Below are 13,311 nucleotides of genomic sequence, written 5' to 3' on the forward strand. Positions count from 1 at the left end.
GTGCAGCTACAGGGGCAACTGGGACTTGTTATTTTCTTCACGGTTGTTGTGATGGGTCTCCTTTTGTGTCTTCAGGTTTTCTACTGTCCCTAAAAAGCTGCAGCCCTTCAGCTAGTCTCGCCTCTGTCAGTCGTCACTGCTTTCTTCTTTGAGCATGATATTTTCAGTCAACCCTTATCATGCTCTTTGGTCGAATTGTTATTTTGTTGTTTAATTTTTACTATAAGACATTATCCTGCCTGCTCCCATCCTGTATTTGGATCCTCACATTACAATAAACATGGCAGCAGCGTCGTATATCTCTGTGCCACATCCAGCAGATGAAAATTTTGAAAACTCCAAACTTTCTCTGGGCTCGGAGTATTAGGACTTCAATAACACAACAACCAATATTTAATTTAACGTAAATTAAATATTGATTTAATTTGTATTATGCACATGAAAATATGTAGCCTGGTAAAAACCAGAGCCTTGTGCTACACTTTGCTTCTTCCAGAAGGTCTGGGATCTCGGCTGTTGAGAAACGATTTCTTCCTGGATGCGTGGAAGAAATCCAGGAAATCCTTCAAATTGAAATTTGACCCAATTGATAGCATTTGCCTTTTACGTATGTAATGCTCCAATTGAACACTAAGAAACTAACCGGAAATTGCCTGCTCTGTAAACAACCATCCTCCACTGACAAGAGAGGAGTGCCGATCCGAATGAGGCGTCTGTTTATGTTAATTCAGTATGTGGAAGCACGACCAACGTAGATTGAATGGCTTCGTTCACTTCCTCCGCTGCCAGACCTAAAACTGCTGGCAGGCTACAATTCTAAAGCAGCTCAGAAAATCAACGTCAATGTGCACAACTTCTCCTTCTGCTTGCTGACTGGTCCAGTAGAAAAAGCTACCAAACACAATCTAAGTCAAGTGAAGAAAGCCCAGAATGTGTTGGAAGTGAGAATGGTTTCTGAGTGAAATTACACAAGGAGATTATGGCCAGGCTAGGAAATATGTAATATTACAACAAATACTGGCCAAAACAGGTCTACATAATGGAGGAAGTGCAGGACGGATATCAGACTGTTTTATTTGTGTGCAGTTATTGATGGGTCAATAACTGACCAATGCAGAGTTGCCACACTCACACACGCACACACACGCACACACACGCACACAACAGACTAATGTCCTTTTTCTCAATGTCCAAATCCTCTTGTTAATGTAAAACTTGCAAATTATTTGCAAAGCTTTTGTGTTTTTGTTATACTTGGTTCTTGCTGACCCTGTCAACATCCAAAACATCTTGTTCACCACAGAAACAGCAAACTGCTGAAAAGAAAAGAACTTCACACAGCATGGATGCTCTTGTGAAAAATTGGAGCGTACCTAACACCATGCTGACCTCAATGTGAGCCCCTTTACAGTCTGCAGATGTCCACACAACAGCAGCAACTCATTCTCAAAGCCCTGCAGGAAGAATTTCCCTTCACGGCAAGGATTTCCTACTGCGCACTTCTGCATTTTCATGCGTTTGTGTGATTACCAGCTGACGTCAAGGAGGGAGCGCGTGGTGCGGCGAGATAAAGATTCAGGAGAACCACACCCATCCCCGGGCTCACACATAAACAGGTGCAGTTCGCCTGCTCTATATAAAGAGATGACAGGAATGCGTGATGAAACAACTCCTCAGGTACATTTAGCTGAATTGGATTTAAATGAATGATGCCTCCCTTCTTTTCTGTATCTCCCACGGAAAGTGGTTGAGCTTGAGCCTTCTGGACTGAGCAGAACCAAGCAAGCACATTAATCACACTGTTCAGAGTTGAAAGAGCAGACAATAGCCTGCGCAGAAGCGTTTTTTGGTTAACACGGGTAGCATCAAAACACAATGGCTCACAATGTGCAGCTGTCCTCAGGCTAAGACTGGTGCACAGCTTCTCATAATGAAGCTCAAAATTATCAATCGAAATTAATCTCTCGGCGTCATCCATCACAGCAAATCCTCCCAACACTCGTTATTTTTTTTTTCTTCTGTTACGTCCGTTCCCTTTTCCACCTTCACGTCTCTTACGTTATTGTTTCTCCTGCTCAGCTTCCTCTGCTGGTGCCGCAGCAGACAGAATGACATCACCCCTCACTAGTGCACTGCAGTGTTCAAAAAGATGCATGTGTGTGTATGCATGCACATGGAGCAATCAGTGCTCCAGACGAACAGGACAAAAATATTTTCTTTTTTTTTTTATGATGCTGATTTCCATTCAAAATCAAGAGAGTTTTGAAGCAGATGTGAATGAGTCAGCCTCAGTTTGTGTGTGTGTGTGTGTGTGTGTGTGTTAATGTGTGAGGGGTAGAAATAAGATGAATGAGAACACTTACACAGCTGAAAGCAGATCTTCACACTCTCGTAACAACTTGATCTTACATTACAAACTAGAACTTTGTGAACCAAAATGTACATATTTTAAATCGTTTATTGAATCACTTCTTTCAATAAACTTCTTTCTCCAGCATTTAATGAGGATTTGATCCTTAATCTGCTTCACATCCCTTGCTGGGCAAATACAANAAAACCAAATGTGTAGCTTTTCTACATCATTCCTAGCAGGAATCATTGACGAAGTGACTTAAATGAATGCATCTGTAACCAACTTCAGTGTTAGATTTACTTACCTTTCACTCACATGCAAGAAATAGCAATGAGGTCTGATTAAACTTACTTGTCAGAAGCAAGTTTGTGTGTATTTGAACATTTGTAAGTTTGTACCTTTTCAAAATAACAACCATTCAGAAAGTATTGAACATAGTTTTCATCAATCCAGTATTTCTGTGAAAAAACTGTGGTTTTGTATTGGTTTAATGTAAATAGCAATTACTGATACGACTCTAAGAAATTAAATAGATTCTCTACTAAAATCAAAGACCAGAGATATTTGCTAAAAGAAGTCTATAGAAAAAACACCTTCTGCTAAAAGATGGTGGTAAATTTGTCTCAGGAAAAAGCAGAGGAAAAGTGACACCTTGTTCGTTGCTTCTTTTAAATACTTTGAACTGTCTTGATGCTGAAAATGTTCCATCTAAATAAAATTATCTTTACCTTCTTTTACAAAATGAGTGAGGTTTGTTTATCCATAAATACCTTATGTGGAACATTTTACAATTCAGATAGTGCTTTTAAATCTGTCTGTGAAATCTGTATTGAAATTGTTGATTTATAATTTCACCACCTTTCACCATCTGCAACATCTCTTAATGACTTATAAATGCCATTCTGCATTCTGAAGTTTTTAGCACTACCTTGTCAGATCAGGGACTGGAGTTCTCCATTCATTAAAACATTACTAGAAATGGCTGCAAAAATCTTTTTGAAGAGAGGGAATAACTCCATTTACATAAAACCTGTCAACTTTTAAAATTTGAAAACCTTCTGATTTCCTAAATAGAAATGAAGACAATAAAAGGCACTACTACCAAACTGCATGTCCTTGGACGCCTTAGATATAAAGTGAGTCTCAGTCGGAAAACTTCAGATTTGACCACATGACTGAAGAAAAAAAAAATCCCTGTAACTATGATGTGATATTTTCAGTTTGTTGCATTTCTGACTCTGGCCTTTGCAGTACCTGATCCATTTCATGTTCTGGCAGATTTATGTTCTCCGGGGAGACACGGGGAATCCTGGGAATGGCCGGTGAGTAATTCCTGTTGTGAGAAAGGAGGAAAAAAGAAGTGAGACTAAAAACACTTCTTCACATCTCTGCTCCTCCCAAGCAATCATCCCGGGGTTTATTTATGTCTGTGGAGCACCCGTCATTCCCCATCCTGCTATTGGCTCATGACTACTGGCTTTGGCTCGCTACCTTGCTCCCCCTCCCAGCCCCCCTTACGCTGTGCCCAGCCCTCTCTCGTACTCCAGTGATTTCTTGGGGGAGAGGAAATCGTCATCATGGTCTTTCATGTCATCCATCTTCATGTACCTGGCCCCTTCTGTCCCCAAGAGCTCCTCTCCTTCAGAGAACAACATGCCAAAGAGAGCGAACAGATCGTGGTCAGGTTGGTGACACAGCACAGGAGAAAGAGAGAAAGAAGACAAGACTGTTAACGAGCTGTTAGAGGGGTTAGACAGCATGACACCCAAAATGATGGCTGTGATATTTAGAGATTAGACTGATGACATGAGACACTAATGACTGTATTTGTTTTCACACCGAACTTGTATCGCTGCTTCCACAGAAGAAAACGAAGACGTTCAACAAATAGATGAGGTTAAGAGCAACACTACAAATCACAGTTTTGATCTCAGCTTGCTGAGACATTTAAAGCAAAAAACTCCTGGATATGATGACAAAATCACAGAGGATGGCTCAAAGGTGAGTTTTAGACACACAAAGGACTTCTTGAAATGCAACTGAAAACTCTTAAGACAAAAATGTTGTGCCCTATGTAAACTATAGATGCTGATTTACCTCATTGGGATCTTAGTAATCCACAGCACAAACAGCATCTCTGAGTACAACACATGAATCTGAATAACATCTTGTGAGGCGATTTGGTGGTTTGATTATTTACCCCAGAACAGAGGAGGAAAAAAAGCAATCGATAACTAGCGGCAAAAGAAAAAGAAAGCTTCCCTGTGTCGGATTTTTACATGAGTGCGTGTCTGCACTGTCCGCAGCATCACGAGTCAGCTCAAGTCCTCTACGTCCTCTGCTAAAATTTGATCATATGCTAGAAAGCAGGCGCTTCATAATATATGCTGCTACCACTTTACCATTCTGGATTTGTATCTTTAAGACTGCAAAAGAGCTACTTTCTATATTTAGAGACAATCTGATCATTGAACTATCAGGGGACTAAAAATATCAAATCACAATATGCCGAGACATTTCGGTCAACAGCATTGTAAAATCAAACTACCATCCATGATTTTTAGCCACTACATGGAAACACAAATACAATCTTAACTGTGAATAGACCAAAAACAGATCCCTTCTAAACTGATATACATGTTGTCTTTTTCATTTAAAAAAATAAAAAAATAAAAGTAAAGGCATCGATTTGACGCTGTGCTTCTGCACACCTGATCATGTTCAGTGAATAGTGCCTCAGTTTTGATCTCTCTCTCTATGTATGTCCGTCTCCAAATAGGACAATCAAACCAAGTCCAGCAAGGGATGTCCTGATCCCAGCTCAGGTGTCAGGTCCTGATCAAGACACTTTTAAATCGACCAATATTTCGTCTGCGTAAACTCACCGTCCTCCTTGTTGTTGGTTCTTTGTCATGTTTGTCAGCTTCAAGCATTGGCTTCCAGTGAGCTACCCAGCCACTGTTTGCATGGCAGAGTTTGATATCTACTCTATTTTTGTCGGCGCAATTTGCAAAACTGTATTTATAGGCTGTGCTCGTGTAACATTGCTTTGTGGATCTAAATAATCCGGGTATTCCCTAACACTGTAAAGCTGTTGTCACACCATTCTCTCACATTTTGCTGAACAACAAAGTGTTTTGACATCCTTTCACTGTGTTATGCAAGTACTTTTGTTCACAGTATTTTACTGCACCAAAGGAGAGTTAATATATATATCAGTGCAGATAGAGTTTCTGCATGAAATAAATAAATTTTATTATGGGTCATTGCTGTGATATTTGAGTAGCACCTGCATTACTTCAGTGGTGGTGGTATGTGGAGTAAATGTGGATTCTTAGAGTTGTGTCACTAATGCTGCTTCTGACTAAAACAATCTGTGTCGACTTGCTATGTTCAGCAAACGTCATTCTGTGTGGGAGAGAAAATAAACTTGCCAACACTGTACAACACTGTACAGTGTTGTACAGTGTACAAAACAGCACAGCAGTGCTGTTTTGGAAGCACTGCTCCCAAAACAGACAACACTAATCCACTATGAATGGCTACATGTCACAGAGCAGGTATCTGTGATGTTTACAAAACAATGGGGGGGCAAAAAAGTGACACCTGGAGAGTTAGAGAATGAGGGTGTTACTGAAGGGGCGTAGAGAGGTCACAGACATGGGTGCCATGGGGGCATGCCAATGAGAAACCAGAGCTACCACAGTGAGCACCACTACAGACGGACTGAGAGAGAAAGGAAGGCGAACAAAGATGGCGAGAGCTTGAAATGGAGCCACACAGAACTTTACGAAACACTCTGAATGCTGCAAAACAAAAAAAAACAAAAAAAGAAGTAGACGCTCATACCTAACGTTAGCTGTGCAATTCCTAAAAAGAGCAAAGGGCAAAAAGAGTTGGAAAAAAAAAAGATATTCTTATATTTCAAACACCCTGAGTTCCCGCTGTTTTAAGGTGATGTTTTAATGTTGTACCTTCATCCTCAGACACATCTAATATCTCATCCACAGTTTCCGGAAAACTCATGCGATGCTTCTCTGTTGTCGTCTGCGGAGCACAGAAAGAAACCAGAGTCAGATATGACAGCAATACAGAAAAAAGCTCTGTGGAATTGCAAGTGTTACTGCACAACTGTAACACTGGAAAAACATTGACACTTCTAAACTCCACACCATAGAAACAGTCTCCTCAGTGACGAGCTTCAGGACATCGATGACAGAGATGTATCCCAGCCTTTTCGCAATGGCCAGCGCTGACATGCCATGCTGTAGAAAAAAAAAAAAAAAAGAAGAAGATTGCATCAGAGAAGAAAAACGAATTAGCAAGAAGAAAGCAGTTTGCACTCAAACTCACAGTCGTGGTCTCATTGGGTTGGGCACCATGTTTTAGCAATAAAGTCACAATGTCTGTGTGTCCTTGCTGCGCTGCCTGATGCAGAGGAGTGTAGCCAAGCTGCAAGGGAGACAAAAGGTTCAATAACGTATACAATGCATATTTATCTCTTTTTAATGCAGATCTAACATCTAATAAGACGGCTGTGACTAAGAAACAACTACGCAGCCCCTTTCAACACTCAGGGTAGTTTAGTTCTAAGATCCAACCCTGAATTGGTTGTTGAAGGTTTTTCAGGCGTCGATGGTGAAAAAACTCACCCTTGTTTTGCTGTTAACATTGGCCTGCTGCTGCAAGAGGAACTTCACCATCTTGATGTTACCGTAATGACACGCTACGTGCAGAGGAGTGTAGCCCATCTGTCAAGAGGAAAAAACCCATTGAAAACTCTGTATGATGTAGTCACTCTGAGGAATTCACTAAATCAAGAGTGCAGTTGAATAATCAGAGTCTCATTCCTGTTAGAGGTTGGGACTGCATGTCTGCTGTAAGCTAACAGAGCCATGTGGCCACAGCTTGCATGACACAGTGAAAACACAAATCTGTCTATATTTGTGTGTGCATGGCTTGCTAAGACATATTTTAGACAAGAGAGCATTTTATTCCACCTTCAGCAAAAGATCCACCTAAATGGGATGTTTCAGCTTTTTACCTGTATGTCAATGGTGCTTCATTGTTCACTAGACAGCTGACAGTGTTGGGCAGAGCTCACACTCTTGTCTTGAAAGTTTAAAAGGCAGGGAACCAATTTTACCTGTCTCTTTATTTTCCAGACAAATTAACTCAGATGTTCCGATTTTACTCAAGAAATGTAATACTTTTCATATAAATGATTAAACGTGTCTCCAAATTGTGGTTGTTCAAACACATCCCAAAGCAAAGACATTTATTTATAGCCCTTACATCATAGATTTACTATTCTCTAAGGTCCATGGAGGATTTGTCTCTCTGGGAGAGTTTTGCTTAGTATTAGCAAAAGCAAATATTGGCTCTTGGACTCTAAAAGCTGCTGACCCCTGTTGTAAGAAACAGAAATGAAGGAGTCTCACCCGTGTGGCAGCGTAGACCGAAGCTCCCTGCTTCACTAGGATATCAGCAATGCCTACATGTCCTTCCTGTGCCACCAGGTGCAACGGTGTTAATCCACTCTGAATTCAAGAATAAAAACACAAATTCATCAAATTTAAAGCATCGCAACAAAATCCCAACCTTTCGCTTTCACACTTTATCCGTCTCCTCTTGCCTTGTTGCCCAGGTTGACATTGGCCTGTTTGGAGATGAGCAGGGAAACCATGTCAGGCCTTCCCTCCTGCGAGGCGAGGTGGAGCGGAGTGACGCCCTGCAGTGACTCAGCGTTGGCTGAAGCTCCGTGCTGCAGCAGGCTGTTGGCCACCTCCACCTGGTTCTGCTTGGATGCAATGTGGAGGGCAGTGTAGCCATTCTGGACAGCAGAAAGGAGGCGTTTTTTTTTTTGTTTTTTTAAGGAATATGTGTAGTTGATAATCATTTTACTGCTTCACTTAAGACCCATTTTGTGTTACCCTGGCAGCGCTATGTGGTGACCCTCCTTTGCTGACAAGCAAGTTAACAACATCCAGGTTGTTGTGATGTACAGCAACATGCAGCGGGGTCAGACCATTCTGTTAAAACAAGATCAGGGATTTACCGAAGGGAACGTTTTATTCATCCAGGTTCCTGGAACTCTTTGGTTCCCCTCACCTTTCCAGCAGCGTTAGGGTTGGCTCCTCGCTCAAGCAGCAGCTCTGCCACGTCCACCTTCCCGTACTTGGAGGCTACATGCAGCGGAGTGAAGCCTTTCTACAAAAGCACAAAAAAGGTGAGCGGACACAGCATTAGATTAAGTTCACAATCCCAGCTAAAACCGGCTATATAACAAAACGTCACCAGAATATTTTCTGTTACTTTGGTCATTTTGGTCTGTTGGGCCTCCATGTCTAGCAGGATGCGCACTGTTTGAACGTGACCTTCCCGGGCAGCGATGTGCAGAGGCGTGTGTCCAGCTGTGGTGGTGGAGTTGGGGTTAGCTTTGTGGTCAAGCAGAAGCTTCACCAGCTCTTTGTGACCCATCCGAGCAGCACAGTGCAGAGGCGTTTGATCGTCCTGTTGAGGGAGAGGCAAGCAATCAGGAAGAATAGCATGCTTACTAAAAACCTTTACATATTCCACTCTTAACGGATCTGACTTTGTGTAGTTGAACAAAATGTGGTAGGCGAGGTTAGAATAATAATAAGATCTGCTTCAGTGTATCAGTTCTGATAAACCGAATTCAAAATGAATCAGTCTTTGTAACGAAACCTTGCATATTGTTTATTTTAATCTACCTTTGCCTTGGCATCCACTGGAGCTGAGTTCTCCAGTAAAAACTCTGCCACTTCAAAGTGACCCGCCCGACATGCCATATGGAGCGGAGTCTCCACTTTCTGTTTGCAGAAACAAACAACAACAACAAAAAAAACGTATTAGATTCAACACCAGCATTTCAAACATGAGAGCCAGCTCTTTAAGCTGGTTGTAAAATAACTTTAAGCTACACACCACGTTAGAGGCGCTAGGAGAAGCTCCCTTCTGGAGGAGGATCTTCACAATATTGAGATGACCCATAAAGGATGCAACATGTAAGGGGGTTAAGCCTGACTGTTTTAAAACAGAAACAGGATAAAAGAGCATTAAAATACAAACTTATGAAAACATTTAAACACTTTGGGATAAATAATCTTGAATTCTTACTTCAGTCACAGCTTCTAGTGATGCTGACTGTTTGAGCAGGAGGTCCATCACACGCATGTGGTTCTTTTTGCAGGCGATGTGCAGAGGAGTGAAGCCGTTCTGTAACAACAACAACAACAACAACACAATTACTTATTATTATTGGACAGCAGCTTTGCTCCTGTAGAGACAGAAGCTTTTGGATTCTGTACAGTAAAAGCAGCTGAAGCTCAACGAGAGGAGTGTCTGTAAACATCAGTTTAAAATTTGTGGATTTATTCCTTGAACGTGAATTATCCATTCTAGAAAATGAAAATGATTTGTGCTGTTGTCCCAATCAAAGGTCAACTTCCCTTTTGTGTGTTTTTTTTTGTTGTTGTTGTTGTTGTTTTACAACTGCCCAGCAATTGTCCTGGATAACTCTGGTCAAATTCCCTGTCCGCGCAGAAGAACGTCATCACCACAGCATTATGCTGCCGTCACTATTTGTCACCATAGAGATAGAGACTCATAATGGTTCCTACACACACTCCCACCTGAGCTTTGAATCTCCACAGCTCCTCCAGTGTTACCATAAAGTATCCTGGCTCCTTCTCTAATTGATGCTCTCTATGCCCGGTCAGCTTAGTAGTACGACATGTCTGCCTCATGCTGTTCAATCTCTACTGTTCTCCAACAAACATAAGGCCTTCACAGAACATCTGGATTTATTCAGAGATTAAATTACACACAGATGGGCTCTATTTACCGTAGAGGTTAAAGTCTGAAGCCGAATGTTTTGATAGTATTTTATTCAGATCAGAGTAAACAAGTGGCACACTGTCCAGATTTTTCTTTCCAGTTTCGCTTGCATCTGATCTGATCTATGGTACAAATCTCAAAGCGAGAACATTTCAAGGGTTGTGGATATTTTTTAAAATGCACTGATGCAGTTCATCACTTCAGTGGAATTTAAAAGAATGATATATCTCTAACCAGAGCCCTCGAGTTGGGTTTCGCTCCTTTGTCCAGCAGTACTTTGGCCATGCGGTGGTGCCCGCAGTGTGCTGCCACATGCAGCGGAGTGAGGTGGTCCAGTGTTACATCATCAATCTCTGCGTTGTATTGCAGGAGCTGCTTGACACAGTCCATGTGGTCCCCTTGTGCTGCCATGTGGATTGGTGACAGGCCATTCTGAAAAAAACAACAACAAAAAAACCAGGTTTACTTTTTTATTCATATGTGAAAATAAGGCTTAACAACATTGTTTCTTCTTACCTTTGTCTTCGCCTGGATTGGAGCCCCGTGGTCCAGCAGGATCTCTATAATTCTGACATGCCCGTTTCTGGCAGCGCAATGCAAAGGAGTCAACTCATCCTGAAAACAGTGGATTGTTAATGATTTAGTTGGTGATTTGTAGAATTAGAATATGGGGGTTTAAAATCGGGCAGCTTTTGGTCTTACCTTGGTCTTGGCATCAATCTGGGCCCCCCGGTCCAGCAGGAGTCGGACCATGATCACATTCCCTCGTCTGGAAGCAATGTGCAGAGGGGTGATGCCGTTCTGCAGAAACACAGAGACGAGCTCAAACCAACACCGAGAACAAAAATTAGAACAAATATAAGGATCCCTTTCCTTGTGTTTGGTGATTCTTACTTTTGGAGTGAAGTTTACGTTTGCTCCTCGATTAAGCAGCAGTTGTGCCACGTTCAAGTTTTCATAATGTGCAGCAATGTGGAGGGGTGTGAATCCAGTCTGCAACATGCATTTCAACATTACCACTTCTGCATTTTATGGGAAGAAAAACCACACGGAAAGACAGCAAACACTCCTTTGGCCACAAACCTTGCTGAGGACGTCGGGGTTAGGGTCATTCTGCAAAAGCACTGCAGCTGTGCGCGTATCGTCATTTCGTGCTGCAATGTGCAGTGCAGGGAGCCGGACCTTTCCCTTGGTGCCATAGTTGATGAGCAGAGCTACGACATTCTCATGCCCCTGCTGAAGAGCCACGGCGAGCGGCGTGAATCCATCCTGCAGCACAAGGGAGAGAGTCAGGAGGGGGCTGACTCATGAAGCCAAAAATGGACCGATGCAAGAAGAGAGGCTCATGAAAACAAAGCAGAATGGAAAACACAGAGAGTGTGGATCAGCAAAGGGTGGAACCCTTTAAAAGTCGTCTCTCTTTCTCTCTCGGTTCTTTGGTACCTCTGTTGGAATGCTCTGATTGGCTCCGTTCTCCAGGAGAAACTTCACAACCTCTAGATGGTTTTCTTGTGCTGCCATGTAGAGTGGAGTGAAACCTTTCTGTCTCAGAAAGACACACAATACACACAGACATACACACACACAGGCACACACACACGCACATGTGCGCGCGCACACACATACAAGACCACAAACAGCAAAGCCAAATCACAGGTGCACACACCAGGATGCACACAAAGAGGAAACACAAACACACAGAAATATCAGACAAACAGAGACGAATTTTAACAGATGGATTTGCAATAGTTGCTACAGCGGCTAAATTCACATAGTGAGGACTGGGAAGCAGCCTCGGTGAATCATGGGACGACTGTAGTGAGAGCAGCTCTCACCTGGGACTGAGCGTTGACATTGGCCCCATAGTTTACCAGCTCTGTGACCACCTGCTCCTGCCCTGCCAGAGCTGCAATGTGGAGGGCGGTGTTCCCTTTCTGCTCAAACACAAGCAAATATGGCACAATTACCTACAAGTGAGGTGCAGAGATCTGTACTTCTTTTGCAGAGCTTTGATATTTTATTTTTTATTTTTTGAAACAAGACAAATTCATATTTAAACAAGACAAAGTTAAACCATACGCAACTAAAGCAATAATTTCTAAACGTTCAACATGCAAGGTTTGAATAACTGAAAATTTTTCTTCACATCTGATAAAGTCCTTATGTCATCCTCTTTTGTATTTTGCCAAAACACTAAAATGAAATTAATTTTGTTGAACATAAAACTTGGTGATGTTTTGATGCACTCAGTCCCAGTTATGAACAGTTTTCCACTGAATTATTTTTGTTGTGACATAGTCATCTTGTTTTGTTTTTTTATGTTTTTTTTTAGAGCATCTGAACTGCAGATAAAATCTCTGTGCTACAAAAAAATTGAGGAGATCCAAAAAGTTTAAAAATAATATCAGCTGAATTAATCAGAAAATTAGAGCTGGAGTCGTCTGATTATTCAGGAAGCTCATGTGAGTAAATCACACACAGAATAGAATAGAATAGAATAGAATAGAACCAACATACCAGAAAAAAAGCAAAGAAAGGTGATGGTTGGTTGTTTGAACTTGTGCCTGATTATGCATATTCCTTAATATTTTAGATGGAAGTTGAATTAGAGAGTGAAAATGAGCCAATTGCTTGTTGCAGTCTGTTATGATGACCCAGTAAGCACAAAAGGATTCAATGAGGACTGACTTAACCAGATCTTTTGCAAAGCCATGTGGGACAGGTCAGATTATTCCTGTACAGGTGAAGCACATCACATATGTTTCTTTCGGTGGGGGGGTTTTCTCTTTATTTAAAACATGAACGGTAGCGCAGACTACCTCGTGAGCACTGTTCTAACCCCAGCTGGTGCGTTTCTCCCTTTGCATGATACCTCACCTTTGTGGTGGTCTCCAGTGTGATTCCGTTGTGAAGCAACTCCAGCACCATTTTGACGTGGCCTTCTTTGGAGGCCAGATGCAGCCCGTTGAGCCCATTCTGAGGGAGAGAGAAGAGCAGACCTGATACTGGAGAGTCCTACACCAACCATGCGCACACGGTGGGAACACAGAAGCACACGAGCGCCATGCCAGCTGAAATGGGTGGTTCGAAGTCACAGT

General features: G+C 42.0%; 1 protein-coding gene across 1 annotated transcript in view; it reads right to left on the reverse strand.

The window, feature by feature from the left end:
• ank1a (ankyrin 1, erythrocytic a) overlaps positions 1-13,311 on the reverse strand; it is a 118,758-nt gene that overhangs the window by 47,467 nt on the left and 57,980 nt on the right. Inside the window, exons 3-24 of the mRNA XM_016681798.1 lie at positions 13,091-13,189; positions 12,049-12,147; positions 11,657-11,755; positions 11,297-11,482; positions 11,108-11,206; positions 10,916-11,014; positions 10,730-10,828; positions 10,448-10,645; positions 9,494-9,592; positions 9,302-9,400; positions 9,088-9,186; positions 8,669-8,866; positions 8,465-8,563; positions 8,287-8,385; positions 7,989-8,186; positions 7,795-7,893; positions 7,006-7,104; positions 6,707-6,805; positions 6,526-6,618; positions 6,328-6,400; positions 6,203-6,223; positions 3,872-3,992 (exon numbers count right to left, since the gene is read on the reverse strand). Coding sequence (XP_016537284.1) covers positions 3,872-3,992; positions 6,203-6,223; positions 6,328-6,400; positions 6,526-6,618; positions 6,707-6,805; positions 7,006-7,104; positions 7,795-7,893; positions 7,989-8,186; positions 8,287-8,385; positions 8,465-8,563; positions 8,669-8,866; positions 9,088-9,186; positions 9,302-9,400; positions 9,494-9,592; positions 10,448-10,645; positions 10,730-10,828; positions 10,916-11,014; positions 11,108-11,206; positions 11,297-11,482; positions 11,657-11,755; positions 12,049-12,147; positions 13,091-13,189 — 2,474 coding nt within the window. The remainder of the gene's footprint in view (positions 1-3,871; positions 3,993-6,202; positions 6,224-6,327; positions 6,401-6,525; positions 6,619-6,706; positions 6,806-7,005; positions 7,105-7,794; positions 7,894-7,988; positions 8,187-8,286; positions 8,386-8,464; positions 8,564-8,668; positions 8,867-9,087; positions 9,187-9,301; positions 9,401-9,493; positions 9,593-10,447; positions 10,646-10,729; positions 10,829-10,915; positions 11,015-11,107; positions 11,207-11,296; positions 11,483-11,656; positions 11,756-12,048; positions 12,148-13,090; positions 13,190-13,311) is intronic.

The sequence above is a fragment of the Poecilia formosa genome, unplaced genomic scaffold, assembly GCF_000485575.1.
Source record: "Poecilia formosa unplaced genomic scaffold, Poecilia_formosa-5.1.2 Scaffold295, whole genome shotgun sequence".
Lineage (NCBI taxonomy): Eukaryota > Metazoa > Chordata > Actinopteri > Cyprinodontiformes > Poeciliidae > Poecilia > Poecilia formosa.